This window comes from Stegodyphus dumicola, chromosome 10, assembly GCF_044657685.1.
Source record: "Stegodyphus dumicola isolate Sdum_Otavi_A_Nest chromosome 10, ASM4465768v1".
NCBI classification, from domain to species: domain Eukaryota; kingdom Metazoa; phylum Arthropoda; class Arachnida; order Araneae; family Eresidae; genus Stegodyphus; species Stegodyphus dumicola.
Genome location: NC_140777.1, coordinates 83,511,253 through 83,528,998, shown reverse-complemented (window position 1 = coordinate 83,528,998; position 17,746 = coordinate 83,511,253). Strand labels below are relative to the sequence as shown.

Here is a 17,746-nt window from a genome sequence, read left to right as displayed (position 1 = left end):
GAATATAGACCCGTTAAACGAAAGGATGATATAAAAAGATTTCGCTGCTTGCATGATAAAATACAAACTCAGATAAGATGTCTGGAAGTGTTGAATGTTCTAATCCATGGATTGTCACTGGTGGTACGGAAGAGAAAAATAGGTGGCACAAAAGAACAAAGTATTTTTAGTTAAAAGGGACTTTGTCCCTGAAGGACTGTTGTTTTCGTTTTGTGATTTTGCGATGAAAACTTTAAAAGGCTGTATCACTTTTCAGATCGTTGCCACCAAATACTATCGCCCTGTATTATATTTGAAGAAATTAAATATTGAAGAATCTGCATAAATGTATACATGTTTCTCGCTTTGTGAAAAAACAACGGTACCTAGAGCCATCCAATTTCGAATGACGTAATCTTACTGCGAATATGGGTACCTGAAAGCCCAAATTTGAAGTTTGGAATTTGTTTTATTATCAATTTCATATTTTGTAAAACTTTAAAACGAATTTTTGATTAACAAACTCAACGATTTAAGCCAGCAATGGCAAGATTCTGCGGGGGAAAAAAGTCTTTTTATAACCAGCCCCAGTAGCGTAAATAAGGGTATGCAATGAATGCAGTCGCATAGGGGCCCGAAGGCTTAGGGGACCCATGAATGTCCTGCTGAACTACATTTACATATTTAAACTTAAAACACGTATAAAAATCATATATTCGAGTAGTGTAGTGTACCAAAAAATTTCTTAAAAGAAAGGGGGAAAAACTTTACCATACATATTTTCTACAAAAATTGCATGTTCAAATAGATTACTTTATGAAATTTATGATAAATATGTTTTATATTTAACAAATGTATCATTTACATTAGAAATGTTCTTATTTATGACTTGTATATTATTGCATAAGTCATGTTCGTAAGCTCAGTTGATCACAGAGCGCTATATATTAGTGTAATTTCTTTTTTGTATGTTTACCTATCATGTTGTATGTTTACCTATCATGTTGTTTATAACATAACCAGTTATTTACTAGCTTGCTAAATTAAGCGAAAAAAAACTTAAATTAGCCCAGATGTTATATAGAAACTCGAAATATACTTGCATGTAAAACTTACTGGATTTTAGTTAAAAATCTCCGCAAATCTAGACTTTCTGCTCCCCTTTCTTTAAGCATAGTAAATTTATTAGGGGGGCAGGAAAATGTTTTGCACAGGGGCCCAAGAGTTCTAGCTACGCCACTGTCCAGCGCGTAGAACTGTGTAGCAGAAATTCTGAAGATATGCTCATTTAAAAATTATTTTGCGATATTGCTGTTGAATTGAATTTTATGGTTTAAGGGCAAAGAACATGATATTTAATAAATGAAGGTAAAACACAAAACGTTAAAAAAAAGGCCTTGTATTGTTATACCTCCCTCCTTCTTGTATTCGAGGGAAAAAGCTTGTACAACTCTCTCTGGCGATTGATTGCCCCAGGAGAGGAGTCAGTTAAGGGCGGTTGCTACTGGGGTTTCTCTGAGCTAACGGAGACAACTGACGTAGCCGACCCATCTCCAACACCAGTTTTTTCTCATAGGGCAGCAAGTTGAAAAATCTGAACTGCAGGCATAGAGGAGCTAGTTGACACAGAAAACTGACTCCGCCGTTCACACTGGAACATATCGGAGCTAACGAACACATCCGACGCAAACAACACAGCCGGTCAGCTAGAAAAAACCAGTTTTTCGTCACTACGGGCCCAGTTGAAAAATCTGAACTTCACGCGAAACGGAGCTAGTCGACACATGGAACCGACCAATCAGGAGAGTATTTCAAATCATCAGCAGCAGCTTGCGCGCTAAGTTCAATAAACAACATGGCTGAAGATATGAGCGACGATTGCAGTCTAATTGCTGAAATCCAGCGACATCCCGTTATATGGGATAACAGACTTAAGGAATATAAAAATAAAATAAAAAAAGAATGCGCGTGGATGATGATTGCGGATCGTCTCCATCGGAATGGTAAGTAATTTTCTTTTTTCTACATTTTTGTGTTTAGATTTTTAATCCGGAGTATTAACTGAATTACTGATATCAATGATCTCAGATAATATATCTATTTGTATTATAAAGTTAGCAATGAAATTAAAAGTAGTGAAAGCAAAACATTAACAAAAGCGTTAATGTAATTTTTGTCTTCCTTCTTAACTTTTCTCTTCATAAAAAGAAAGGTACTGTTTATTGCCTCATATAATAAAATAAATCGCACAAACTTTATAAATTCGCGCACTCTCTAATCAATTGGAATAAAAATACTATTAATAACAATAAAACATGTTTTTATTTTTCTAAATAATTTTTGATGATTTGGAACCTGTATACTTAATGACCAATTTTGAACAAAAGGAAAGAATAACCCCTTGCCATACTTAATTAGTCAACCCAGAAAAGAATAATGGTTATTATATAAGACTGATATTTAGCATTCCCATTTTTCTCAAGTAATGATAATTATCTTAATATTTTAACTTTTACTGCTTTGAACTAAGTTCTAAAAACTTTACCTAATTGTCTTCCAGTTAATGCAATATCTCACTTAAAACATTTCCTAATTTTGCCTTGTAAACAGTTTGGGACAGTGCTTTTAAACTTTTAATATTCATTTATTACAGTTGATGAGATTATGTACAGGTGGCAGAATTTAAGAAAATTGTATTCGAGAAAAAAAAGAACAGCCAAGAGTGGAGATGGGGCTAACTCTGTTCAAAAACCTTGGCCTCTTGCTGCCCAGATGTCTTTTCTGGCTCCTGTTGTGATTTCAAGAAAGTAAGCTATACTTCCATGTCTTCTAAAACACTGTATATGTTTTTTTTTAAGGAACCTTCTTCTTGACAGATCATATAACTTTTTGAAAATGGATTTATTTACGATGAATTATATATCAGATTGCCAAAATAACATTTTTTATAACTGGTTGTTTACTGTGTTATTAAAAGTATTATGTCGATGATTAAGCCCTTATTTCAAGTTTGTGTTCAAATGTAAATAAACTGGCAGGACAGATCATCACTAGTATACAGTAGTGTGCTTAAATTCATAAAAATTCAGGTTTTCATACAAATGTAAAAAGCCTGAGTTTCGTTGTCTTTACACTAAGAATGACTTGTTTTCACCTGTTCCCAAAGCAGTTGTGTTGTAGACATGCTATTAATTACTGCTCGTAGGTGATAAGAAATTTACTTGTCTACCATTTATTTTGGAACGATACATTTTCACAAAACATAAATCTACTCTGTATGTTCACATTGGTATAAGCATAAAATAGTACACTCATTGTTCAAAAGCGGATTATTATATAATTTTTAAATGATTAATGATACACAAACTTAGATACAATGTCTTTTACTAACCTCATGCTGTTTTTGAGATAAAATGGTTTTAACTAATTATTTATTATGTTATGATCATTCTGACTTTTTCTGTTTATACAATTTTCATAAATTATTACAGCATATTAACCATTATTGTACTCATTGGTCTTCATATTCAAAATATAATTTCCCCAGTCATAATGACCATCTACTTCAGATGACTAGTTCTAAAAGTGATCAGTATTTCTGAGAACATATATATAAATACCACTAGCAAGTTTCATCTCTCAAGCACTATCATTACCACTGTCTATACATGTTCATTTGGAGGCGATTATACTTTTCTTTGTATGTAAGCCCTTTCAAGTATTTTAGTAAAAAAACTTCACACCACACGCTAGCCACATGGGTATTTTTCATGGTTTAGCCCAGGAGTAGGAACCTTGTAGCTGTAGTGCGCCAAACCAGTTTACTAATATAATTCATGATGCTGTACAGTAGGAAATATTTAAAACAATTTGATTCACACAGCAATACCTGCAGAGTTAGGGAACAGAAGGCGAGAATAAAGATTTAGAGTTATATTATATATTACTTTAACAAAAGTGTTCATTAGAAAAATTAAGCACTGTGATGAAATTCTGGCAACTAAACTTTCCTGACAGTGCAGAGAGTAAATACAGGAAGATTTATCTTTGTCTGATAACTTTCTTAAGAGTACACAACTTTCCAAAAACAAATATCAGCTATCGTATATTAGCACAAGATGTACCTGATATTTCATTAGCATATTATTATAGCAAATAGAAGGGTAAAAGTATATTTACGGGTAAACATTGGTAATTTTTGGCGGTACATGCATACAGAGTTTGCACAATTCTTTGACTTGTTACTTTGGCTTTGTGTATCTAAAATCACCGCTACGCAAAGCTAAAATAACAAGTCAAAGAATTGCACAAACTCGGTATCCATCTGACACACATACCTTTCATACATACCTCCCTCATGTTACATACATCTATTTATTTTACCTTACAAAAGTAAAGAAACATAATGTATACACTACAAAGTCCATAATCCAAACTTGTTGGAACATTGGCGATTCCGGATTATAGATCATCAATTTAAATCAGGTAAGATGGCATGCAGAAATCATACAATTAAAAATATGAAACTGTAATTTATGAAATAAAGAGCAATTATGATCTAAAGGGTATCAAAATTTACAAAAAAAAAACTTAATATTTATTTGTTTACTTTATTAAACATTCATCATTTTGTCATATGGTCACTTTTATCATAACGAACCCTTTTTCTGTTAGTCATTGCAAGTGGGGTGTCGGAATTCACAAAATATTCAAAAAGTTCCTTTTTCTTTTTGCTTATATACAGTTGACTTTCCAATGTCATACTCATCGCATAATTTTGAGACTTTATCCATTTTTTGCAGCAATTCCAATTTTTGTTTGATGGACATTGAAACATGCTTTCGCTTTGTAGATCCTTTGGCAGCTCCTAAATTTGAAACTCTTTTTGACATAATCAAATGTTCAAACTTACTTTTTATAAAATTGCTCTAACAGTCTGCAAAAAATAATAAGCCGGATCCAATTAGAAGATTAAGGAACAGCGCAATCTGCAACATTAACTGAAATGCCTTAGATAATTTTAGCCTAGCTTATTGTAAACACATTGTACGTTTACGCATGCGCATAAAATTTGTAGCTTTGAGGTCCGGATTATGGACCTGCGGATTAGAGACTTTGCACTGTATATGCAGAGGCGTAGCTAGAGTTTCCAGCACCCGAGGGCAACTGATGAATTTGCGCCCCTTTCTGTGTGCCAATAATGGAAAACATTTCATTAAAAAATTTCGTAGCATCAATTTGGCACCCCTTTGATGCTGCGCCTGGGGACAGATGCCCCCCCTTGCCACACCCTAGTTATGCCACTGTATATATGTATACACATGGAAAATATGTGTGTGTATGTGCGTACATATACTCACACACATTTTCTTTTACATAATTAATGGAAACTACAGAGGTTATTGAATTTATGAGTCTTTACTTACCTCAAACAAAGTGCCAGCCTTTCTGATGGAGAAATTGGCTTTCTTAAACGAGTCGTCTTCTTTTCAATTTTCTTTCCAATCAGGGAAAGCAGCTGATCAAACTGATTGCCCTATTATTTAAATATAAATATATGATTTAGGTATAAATTTAAAAAAGTATTTTTAATTAAAGCTTAAACATCTGTGTATTTCATTAATTTAAATTTTTAAATTTGTTTTATTCCAATAATATTACATACATGCATTTTTCATGAGATTAAAAAAAGGTCACTGAAATGCAATGATCATAACATTTCTGTAAGGTTAACTAAAACTCATTGAATACTTAAGCTACTATTCTAGAAAGGGGAGGAAGCTTGTACAAAAGATAAAGAATAAAAATTTACATATTATTATGATGGCAGTGTGTACTTGGAATGTTTTGATCATACCTTAATAAAGAACTGCTAGGCCTTTTTAATGCCATAAAATGCTTATTAAAATTATATTCAGTATTACTTCAAGCAAGTCATTACAAAGTCTACTTATGCACACAATTACTAACCTTCGGACAACTCAGTATGGGTTAGAGCTGAATAAAAAGGGAAAATAAAGACGTATAGAATTATTAGTGTTATTGCGATCTGCACGGATTATTTTAATTTTGCTACTACTACTATTTATCTATCATACATTCATTAATATACAATGTGCATGTGAGAGAAAAAAAAAAAAACTTTTAACATATATATTTGTTAATATATATTTCCATACATTTTTCCTAAAATAGTTAGGGTAGTTAACTCATTTTTTTATAATTGATATCCCATCACTAGCAGTGACAATAATAATTTGAAATATGAGAAAAATCAAGGCAACCTTATTTATTGAAATCAAGATAAATTTTCTGCTTGAAGTGAATGAAAAAATACTAAACTTACTTTACAATTTGGGTTAGTCTATATTTTAGGGTGTCCCTTGGATTATCACCAAGTTGTTGTTTAATTTATTGCCAAATTGTTGTTTCATTTATAGTAACCTGAGTAATTGAATGTTATAGAAACCCTATTAAGACATGATTGGTTGCATCATTGAGGTGAATTTGACTGATGGGGGAAAATATTTGTAAGTTCTTATTTCTGCGTTAGATGTCGATTAGTTCTTTGTTCCATTTGAGTTCCGCAATTATTGTGAAAAAGAAAACACGATGTGTCTAAGTACATTGAGTATTTTGTGATTTGCATGGTAAAATGGCTGACAGTAGTAAACTGGGTGTTTGGTGACATAGTACATGAGAATAGAAGGTGTTTTTTTTTTAAGTGGTTGAGAACAGAAGAAATTAAATTTTGTCGAATGTAATTCAATGGAATATTTTACCTGAACAATGATCATATCCAACTGCTGGAAGTCGTACAATTGGCTTTTTGATAATGGCTTCGTTCACATCTCAGTAAATCACACAGTGACATTTAAGGATTCAGAAACTGGAGCTCATCTCGAAACCATCAAAGATATGTGGAATATAATAAAAAGGGATTTTCGGAAGAAATACCACCTACAGTCCGGCACTACGTAGGATATTTTTTATTCTTATTTTTGTGAATTTATGTGGCGACAGCAGTATGCATATTCTAGTTCAGATAACTTTAGAAAGTTTTTGGATGCTGTTAAGGAATTTTGTGTACCACAGATTGGAGACACAGAAATTTCTAAATAAGGTAAATCGATATTTCCTTTTTAAAGTTATTTTTCACTGTGTGATTTAAAATGCAGTTTACGGAGCTTTGATTGGCTACAAATTTGGTTCAATTTTGGCAATGAATAACTTTGTTTAAAATTATATGACATCATCATTCTACTGATTTTTTTAAAGTAAAACCAGATTGATGGACAAAGTCAAGGCTGTGCGCAATGCCAAGATTCTGCAATTCTCTGATGTTTTTATAAGTGAAAATATATCGATGTGTACATGGACACAGAGTTTGTGCAATTCTTAGCATTCTTCAATTAGCAAATAAGCTAAGCATTTTCATTTTACATTGCAAATCATACTTTCATTTTACATTGCAAATCATACATAAAAGGAAATGACAAATAACTAATCATCCTTCACATAAGCATTCTTTTCTTTATGCATTTTAAAATTCTCAATGTTTAAGAAAAATGCAGAAATTGCAATTTTCAATTTATTTTTTTGCAAGAAGCAGAAAATGTAATCTCCTTCATTGATTTGATGATGATTTTGATTGTGATGTTTAGCAGGCTCTTAAAAAAACATGATGAGCATGGATTACAACAAAACTGTATATTAAAATTTGAAATTTTGGGAAATGCTACTATAACATAACTATATTATTGTTATATTCAATGAAAATTGTACTTACCGACATCCTCGTAAAATTGAAGAATAAGTCATGATAATTCTCTCGTAGATGAGGTAGCAAAGCAGAATGATGTCCATGAATTGCTCTCTGCTGGTAAATGGATTTCACCCACTCACTTCGTGGCTTTTTGACTAAAGTCTTATACAATACATATGCTGCAAGAAGAAAACTCCGCAACAAAATACATTTTCGTTGTTTTCTGCTCACCACACATTTCGATCGAACCATTTTTTTTTTAAATTCGCTCTATCGCTCGAAGATTAACGGCGGAAGACTGTCTGCTACGAAACGTAAACAAATGAAAGCGCGCGCGAACTCCTACTTGCTTATTGGCTGTCGCTAGTGGACGCTTCTAGTAAGTGTGAACGAGCTAGGTTAGGTAGAGCCGTGTTTCATGCGCCGGTTAGCTCCGATAGCGTCGTTGAGTGTCAAGTGTGAATGGGCCTTTAGCTCAGATAAACCCCAGGGGAGACGGCCCTTTAAAAGCGCCGTTCCCACTGGGGTTTATCTGAGCTAACGGAGTCAGTTCCCTGTGTCGACTAGTTCCGCTGTGCCTGCAGTTCAGATTTTTCAACTTGCTACTCTACGGGGAAAAACTGGTTTTGGGGATGGGTCGACTACGTTAGTTGTGTTCGTTAGCTCAGATAAACCCCAGTGGGAACGGGCCTTTAGCTCGATTATCGCAGGCGATTATCGCTCGATTATCGCATCGATTGCTCGATTATCGCAGGCGTGCACTAATCTTAAGTTTTGATAGAACTGCACAATAGTATGCAGGCGTGTACTTCTTCATTTGACCCCAATTAATGTTAATCATATGTAAATATCTTGTAACATAACTAATTACTTCTTATATATAAATAAAATGTGTGAAAGAAGTTCTATTATTGGATTACGACCACGGATGACAGAAGTGTAAAGAACCAAAACGAATCGACACGACAGGCTCCTTTGGACATAGTTTAAAATCTGAAACTTTTCAGATTTTTTAATTTTTAAACTATTAAATTCGAAAATTAAAACCCCAACATCCTGATTGAGATTTTCCTCTAACACTCGTAAATTTATGCGATCTGAGCTTTGTTCAAGAGTGGTGGTGGTAGTAGTACTTTGCAGAGGTGGTACTAAAGGTTTTTAAAATTTTGTATAGATGGTATCCGATAGTCAAAAGGCTGAGAACCGCTGTATCTAATCGGTTTCTTATGATGCACTGCTGTATCCAAATGTTTCTAATATTATTTCCTTAGGAGCTGACACTTGAATTTAATAGAACGCAAAATATGGGCACCGATTATAAAATAAAAGATCTGATGGAATGTTTACATAGAGAAATGACTTGGAGCAAACGCAGAAGTTCAACGATTTCGCTACAACAAAAAAGCTACGATCGGCGACAGTCTTCTAACCAGCGCCGAAAAACACATTCGGTCTCCTGAATAGAAATAATAAATCAGCGATTCCGACCGCTACCGATTTGTTTAGAAAATGCGATTGCAGAGAGGAAAATTTGAGATAGTAAATGTTTTGTAATCAGTTCCACAAGTTATTTTCAGATGAAAAAAGAGGCACTTTGAAAAAGAAGGGTTCTTGTCACAAATGTCTAAAACTTCATCATTTAGCTCCGGGTAGTAAAGCAACCTAACTTTTTCTGTTTGTACAAATGAACTTGCAACTGTTATAAGTTATAAAGAAAATCCTTCTATAGAGTTTTTCAAGTTGAAAAAGGTCGAAGATATAGAAAATAATGCACTTTCAAATCACGACCATATTCAGAAGCATATTTAGAAACTTTTGCAGTTCGCATATGTGGAAGGGGGAATAACAAATTTATTCGAGCATTAATTGACACGAAAGTTAAAACTTTTACTTAAGCAGGATGAGCTGAGAAACTTAGATGAACAAAATGTAACATAGGAACTTTTCGGTGACGTAGAGTCTTCTGAAAAACATAACCGTTATAGAATAAACTTGGGTAGTATAGATAAACGATGTAATTGTGAAATTGATGTACTGGATAAAAGAGAGATATGTTCTTCGGTTCCTAAAGTAAAAAATATACATTGGATAAGAGAACTTAGGAAAAAAAGGAATTTAAGTCAGTGATGTGTTTGGAAACGAAAATTACTGTTTCTTTCAGAAGAAACCTTAAGACTCATTTGCTGTTAGGAGCAAATACCAAAAGTTTATATACAGGTAAAAATTGAACCTCTTCCTTGGGAAAGATTACCGGCTTTAAGTAGTAGATTTGGATGGAATGTTAATGGGAAAAGCGAGAATCGACAGTAACGAAGTAGGAAATTCCCTTTCGACACTTCCTTTATTCCTGCATACTTTTAATGCCCATTGTTACAGATTGTAAAATAATCATAAACTTATTACTTCTTCACCTATAATTTTCAGCTTATGTTTTTGTTATACTTTTCGGTATTGTGAAATGGCAACGCCGGTTGTTGAGTTCTAATGTTGACAGAATGCAGTGCTATACTTGGTGTTTTTTTGTTAACAATGCTAATTTTAAACTACATTTAATTGAATAAAATGTTGTTAAATTTTAATATTATCGTATTCATTTATCTGAAGGGCTTATAGTTCATATAAGTAATTTAAATAGAAATCGTAACTTTTTGTTTTGCTGCTGCTATTTACACCCAAATTACCGATCTTTGCGAATTAGATACACTGGGTATAAAATCTCCTTTAAATGACTGTTTGATAAAGAGACGCAGCTACAAAGGACTGATTCTGGCCATTCTGAATAAATTTTATTTCTATGAGTACGGGACAGTAGCTGAAATTTGAAAGGCTTCCTCGCAGATACAATAAAAGAGGAGGATTCGAATTTTTCCGATTCATATAGTAGGAGGGCGGTGATCCTAATAATAAGAAAATTCGATAAAATTCTAGTATACCGTACGGCCTTGGCGCGATTTTGAAAATTGTCGCAAACACCAAAATAACTTGATTACTGCTCATCATAAATACCCTGTTAACTGCTAATCATAATATCGCCAAAAGCCTTCCGATCCTATGTGTACCGTATACTAGGATTAAACAGTAATATTTTAGACTTCGAGTAGTTTTTGGAGTGAATTCGAATCCATTCCTTTTAGAAAATACTTTGAATTAACACTTAGGCATTAACAGCAACCATTTGCAAGAGATAGCATAGCATATAAACATGATTGAGACAGAAGCTGTTAGTCTAAAAACGAACTTATGAATTTTATAAGAGAGTCAAAGCAAAGATAGCATAGCACATAAACATGATTGAGACAGAAGTTGTTAGTCCCAAAACGAACTGATGAATTTTAGAAGACAGTCAAAGCAAATAATGCTTTTATCATGTTTTGATCTACTAGAATGGGTATACAACAGTACTCAATGCAATACTTCACAAACATGAATTGAAAGTGAAAAGACATCAGAAATTTCGGAAGAAATTTTGCATGATGGAATCATTCCCTGTTGTAGGTTTAAACTGGGATACTTCAGCGGATGTCCTGTTTTGTAATACAAAATTTAACGACTCACAATGAAGAAAATTTAACCAAAAAAAAAGTCATTTTGTCTTTAGCAGGTCAATTGTTTGACCCATTAGGAATCATTTGTCACATAACTTTTATTTCCAAAAATTTTAATGCAAAACTACTGGCAGAGAAAATGATCTTGGGATCCCAAATTACCTACTGATGTAGAAAAGAGGAAAAGAGAATTAAAATTTGTAGGAAGCGTGAGAATTCCTAGAAAGATGTTAAATGATTTTGAATTAGAGACTGATTTATCATTTCGTGTATGATTGACATGACGTTGATTTAAGCCTGGAAATTAAATAAGTGATAGAACGGGTTTAAACAGCTTCATCACAATTTTGATGAAGAGTTTTCCTGGGGATTCCTCTTCTCCTACCAATTTCTCTAAAAGAGGTTTCACTGGACTGTATATTAAGTGACTTCCTACTGCAAAGACATTTGACACTTACAAACATCCATACCCTCTAAATAATTTGAATTGGATCCCAAATATATAGCATTCATCTTCTCTTATCATCTTATGATCATTCCAACAAGGGTGCATAGAAGATGTTAATTCTGTATTTACAGAACTCTGTATTCATTAAATCTATTATAAGGTATTTCTCCCACTTTCCTAGCGTGCCTTCGTGGTGTAGTGGTTCTGCACGCTGGGGCGGTATTCCAGAAGTCCGTGATTCGATTCCCGGCGAAGGCGGTTGCTAATTTTTCATCTCTCTGGCCTCCAAAAAAATACTAATGTCTCTACGCTATATTTGCGGTTAACTTTCAGTTTTGAAATTGAGAATTTTATGAATTTCTCCGTCTTATTTCGAGAAATGTGAAGAAGCATATATATGACAAAAACCAAATTTTAAAAAAGGAGCCTGTAAAAAAGGAGCTTTTCGGAACATTTTGCTTATCTCGACTAAAATGGCTAACATAGCTAAGCTTATTTATTTACATTCTTCACAATTACGTTTTAAATTTTATATCATTAAAATATTTGCTTTACTCTGAAACGCATATGTATATATTAAAAAAAGAATTCCAGTTATTATATGAAAAATACACAAGCTGGATTTTTGATTGAAACTTCTTCTGGCACAGAGAAGTAATTCACTTTTGGAATTAACCAAATTGATCGCAGCTCAGCAAGTTACATAGAGAAGAAAAAGAGATGCAAGAAAATGTAACCTAAATAGGAAATCTGCGGAGGAGAAGAGCAGATAATAGAACTTGGTCAAACCAACTGGGACCTATCTTTCTTTTATAGACGGTAATTTCGTAGCTCTTCTCTAACTCATTCGCCCTAGTTGCTTTCTCGTCTCTACCTGATACCCACTTCAATCTGAAGAACAAGCATTACAAGAATTAATGGAAATTTACTAGGAACATAATGTAATTTATACCAGAGATCAAAACTAAGTAAATTGCTAAAGATTTATGAATGGAAGTATATAATAAAACTCTGTTTAGATGGTTAGAATAATTATTAAGGCGAAAGGATGTAGACTTAATTATTATTATAATTTATAGATTTATCACTAAATTTGCAATCAGAAATCAGCAAGTCTGTGAAATAAATTATTGTGGATGTCCATTAAAATTTTTGCTTTATGATCTATTGTAGTAAACATAATATTTGATTAACAAAATTTCATTTGCAGAAATCTGAATTAATAAAACAGTCATTAAATGCCAATGCAATCGACATTGCTTAAAGCAAGAATGCCACACTTTTCAATTGCGATATTCTTTTTAAATATAATAAGTTAACTCACTAAACTGATTTTGATATCCTCCTAAGAAATTTAAAAAATGCTGTACATTATTAACGGTATTACCATACTACACAAAGTTAGAACATTACTGTGAGACAACACATATTCTGAAATAGCGTAAAACAACGTATAGAGCATAAGATAACATTTTTATGCTTCTATAGTCATAGCTATTTTGCCTCAAAGTCTGTAATTTTCCTGTTTGTACGATTCGATACAGCAACTCGAAGTTAATATCTTAAATAATGAAACTGAACATTAACGGAAATTGTCCGCTATTAGTGCATTTAGCCTGAACGCGTTCTACTCCAAACAGAATAGGGAGTGTGAAGAGCGAACTTTGCAAAATCTTGGCAATTCAAATAAAATTAAGTCAAAATTGAAAAGTCAAATAATTTTAAATTGGGGCTACTCTTCTGATTTCGTTGCATATTGCTTGCTCAGTAACAAGTCCAGTATTGAACTTTAGCATATTTAAGAGTAATCTACAGAAAGCTTGATATCATAATAACATTAGTAATAATATCAGCAATAAATAGACAATCCGATGTTAAATGCACAGAAGTACTACTTAGTTTAGAAAGTTTCGTACGTCAGTTGTCTTCATTATGCGAAGACGCAGTTCTTGATGGAACCAAGAATGTCAGAACGTTGTATTGCATGTTATGCGGTTTAATATGTTGTGTAGACAGAATTAGGTATGACTTTTCATTTTTTCTGTTGAATTTTACGAACTTTCATTCGTTAAGGACGATATCGAAGAAGTTGAAAAATCATTGGTCGATGAGCCCACTGAAATCAAGAAGCTTTAATGATTGACTTAATGCAAATCGCTAAAATTCAGTAACACTGTTCTTGAAATTAAAAACTCCGGAATGTTGGTGGCTGTTATTGAACAAATTATTGCTTCTGTCATGTCACAGCATGCCATCTTACATATTTTAATGGCTCGATTACGAGAGCATGTCACCTTACGAAGTAGGTTGTTTCGACGCCGACGGTTCCACGCCAACGTTTCGACGCAGGGGCAGTTCGACGCCATATTTTTTCGTATTTTTATTTATTTTTAGAATAAATATTTTTATTTATTGAATTAGCGATTGTTTGCATGCATATTTGAAATAAACATATGTGTGTATATGTGTGAAAGTGTTCCAGATTTTTGTTTTTGTCCCAGATTAGTGAGAAACCCCCTCGCCAACGTCAAGAACCCGGGACATGATGGAGGGTTTTTTTTATTATTTATTTATTTCACAAACAGCATCAAAAAGACAAAATACACAAATGGTAAATAAATATATGGTTACAAAGTAGTTATATTATATTGAAGACAAATATAATTACAGATAAATAAGATTACACATAAATAAGATTAGAGATAAATAAAATTACATCACAGAACTGTTATTATACTAATCTATCGCAATGTTATTATACGCCACACTTTTCAGGTATTCCATTATTTCTCGATTTTCAAAATCTTCAACTATGACTTGAATTCTCATATCAGCTCGCAGATACCTATTCCTCTTGTGCAGCGGTTCATCTCCACGTACAAATAGTTCATAACATTGATCAATTGATTTTTGAACACGCCTGAGACCATCTATGAATTCCCATAATGTGGGGTGTGAAACATCAAATGATGATGACACCAAATTTATTTGAATGATGATGCAAACTTATTCTAAAAAGAAATAAAAATACGAAAAGTATGGCGTCAAACAAAAGCAAAAAAAGAATGGTGTCGAACTGACCGCGCGTCGAAACGACCTCGTGTCGAATTGACCACGCGTCGAACTGTTGGCGTCGAAACGTTGGTGTCGAACTGACCTGTACCGACGTCGGCTTCTAGATTGCAACTTATGGGAACGCACATGAATTACTTATCTTCATGTGGCCCACTGCGCTAGTTTTTAGTCGAAGTTGCTCAGAACTATTCAATGGTCCGACTCACTTGGGAAGAAATGCCCATTGAAACCAGATCCAGGATTTGTGATCAATCGAAGCCTAAAGTGCTTCTACTTTAAGAAAGAAAAATAGATTTTAAAATTTTAATTAGAATATTATAATTTCTTTTGCATAAAAATATTAAACAAATTAACAGCAGGAAAGAAATGCTTAAATTCTTACTCTGTATTTTTGTGGTTGCTAGATGCATTTTACGTTTTCCTGCACAGAAGAACTCAGACTTTGAAACAAATCTTAGCTCTTGATTATGTGGATTCCGGCTTATTATTTCATTTGTATTTTATACTTATATTAACTCAAAAAATCCATGAAAGAAAGACATTATAAGCTGAGTGAAAGTCTGGTTGCCGTTAAGGATTTGTCGCAACTACCCTTAACGACAAGTTTTACGCTGTAAAGGTATGGTAGCGATTAAACCCAATTTAATCTCAAAGAATCCTGCTTTTCCTGTTTCATTAAAGTTTAATCAGCAGCTGAGACTGGACAAAAATTTCACAACCATTAATTAATTTGAAAGAATTCATTTTGTGGATTGATTATGTATTCGGGGAGAAAGAATAGCGCTTTCTCTCTTTCAACTAAAACAACAATTTAAAATTCCAAACCCCAGTTTTTAAGTTCGCATTCACCTAAATTGCTGCCATGAATCATCTTTTTATTTTTAGCAAACGATCGTTATTTTTAATTTTATTTTTTATATCTCTAACTCCCGAGTCACTTGAATAAACAGCGTATCGGAATAATTCTTGCGGAGGGAAGTTCGTTTTTCGATTTCTTGTTTCGATATTTACTTTACAGGAATCGATATTTAATAATTCTTGCCTTCGAATTTCATTGGATGTATCTTTCTCCCTCCCTCCAACCGCTTGAACAGCTGAATTCACCACGATCGGCGTTCCTCTTTATTATTCTAGCTATAGTAACTTAATTCTTTCTTCCTCCAATCGAATCTTAGATAACTTTTCTACGCTCTTGGTTATTCATAGATTTCAATGTTTATTTATTTCTTTTTTTATTATCGTCTGCATTTGCATCAAAATGATCGATATTGGTCTCTCCAAGGAGAAGGATTCAGGTAAATGGAAATGTCTTGTTAGTAGAAATTCAGGCTTTCGGTTTCTAGTGTAGTAATTCTTTTTTGTACTTTTAAGTTTTCTTTTCTGGTTTCATTTGCAAGCGCAAGAATGAGGAAACACTCACGTGCGAGAATTTTTGATTTATTTAAACTTGCGAAAATAAGTGTGGTTGGAAAGAACGTTGTATTTTTTTTTGTGTCATTTTTTCCCCTCCCTTAGGCTGTTTTTTCTCCTTTCTGTAGAAAGGAAAATGAATAATTCTTAAATAAAATTTTATATGTGAACTATAAGACTTTTCTAAAATAAATTACCATCTCTTTATGGCATTCCTTTTCCTTAAAATGCAGATTATAATACTTATGTATGCGTAGGTTTTATTCTAATGCAAATAAATGTTGTTTTCCCTTACGCTCAAATTTGTTTATTTTACATTTAACGCGGAAGAGAGCATAAAATAGTTTCGAAGCACAAAATCACAAAACATTACAATTTTATTAAATAAACTCGAAGAATGGACTAATTAGCATGCAAAATTGCAGTTTCAAAATTGTGGACAAAATTTGCGCATTGAATTGTTTTTACTTCAGTTATATTTTCTCTAATTTTTCGAAAAATATTACTGGAGTGATGGCGGCGCGCTGCGCTAATGGAGGGATTCTATGTAAGGGTTGGTTGCTGATTGATTTGTATTTTGGTTGAGTTGCGTATTATTTACTGCGTATAGAACTAAAAGTCCTTTACTATAAATCTACGAGACGTTCTGTTAGTAAAATAACGACAGTTACCTAGATAACTGGAGAAATGTTAGAGACCTGAGGGGAACTGAAGTTATTGAATAAATTCAAGACCGTGTCCCATTCTTCTGTTCTCCATCTACAATGGATACTAGCTGATGTAAATCTAAAATACAATGATATAGCTGATAGACTAGCAAAGGAGAATATTTCCATGGCTCAGGTTTAAGCTGAACTTTTGACCTATCTTGAACTATACTAGAGAAGAAAGGGTTTAATTAACAGCTATTGGAGACATGTTACAGGTTACGGAGGACGGAAACGCTTGATGTCTAACATGGGTAAACAGGCGTACGTCCCATGGCCTTCCCTACCTAGCGGCAAAAGCTTCCTGGAGCCCCAAGATGCTGCGTTGTGACTTTATTGAGACATGAAAAAGGCTGTATATGGCCAAACAAGGGCGCTCCTGTTTTGTTTTACAGATTTGGAGAAACTTTGACTGAACAGAAATAGCAAGGAAACAAAAATGTTGCAGAATTAAAAGAAAAGAGGGCAGAAGCAAGAATTAAAACATGCAAAGAAATATAATTAAGGCATGTGTTGAGCTAAGTTGCTAGGATAATTACCTCAACTGGCATGTGGTGCACAGTATGTTGAGTTCTGTGCTAGAGGTTTGTAGGGCATATATTACAAAAAGCGTTTGCACATAAGGTTGTCCACGGTTGCGTAGTTCACATTCGCTGCTTGCGCGTGTTCATAACTTGTACATAGTTTACAGTTGCTTGAGATCTCTGTTTGCGAACGTGCACTTATAAGCTTGCTGTTCATATCGTTGCGAGAATTTTGACGGATGAAAGAGGAAGGTACAGGTGACAGGGGAGAGCAGGTCCGGACACCCGGACGG

The 17,746-nt window shown here is 33.6% G+C and overlaps 1 protein-coding gene across 1 annotated transcript in view; it reads left to right on the top strand.

Moving 5' to 3' along the window:
- Positions 1-1,753: 1,753 nt before the first annotated feature.
- The window catches only part of LOC146995008 (uncharacterized), a 216,132-nt gene continuing 200,139 nt past the window's right edge, over positions 1,754-17,746 (top strand). Inside the window, exons 1-2 of the mRNA XM_085826078.1 lie at positions 1,754-1,982; positions 2,633-2,786. Coding sequence (XP_085682204.1) covers positions 1,835-1,982; positions 2,633-2,786 — 302 coding nt within the window. The 5' untranslated portion in view covers positions 1,754-1,834. The remainder of the gene's footprint in view (positions 1,983-2,632; positions 2,787-17,746) is intronic.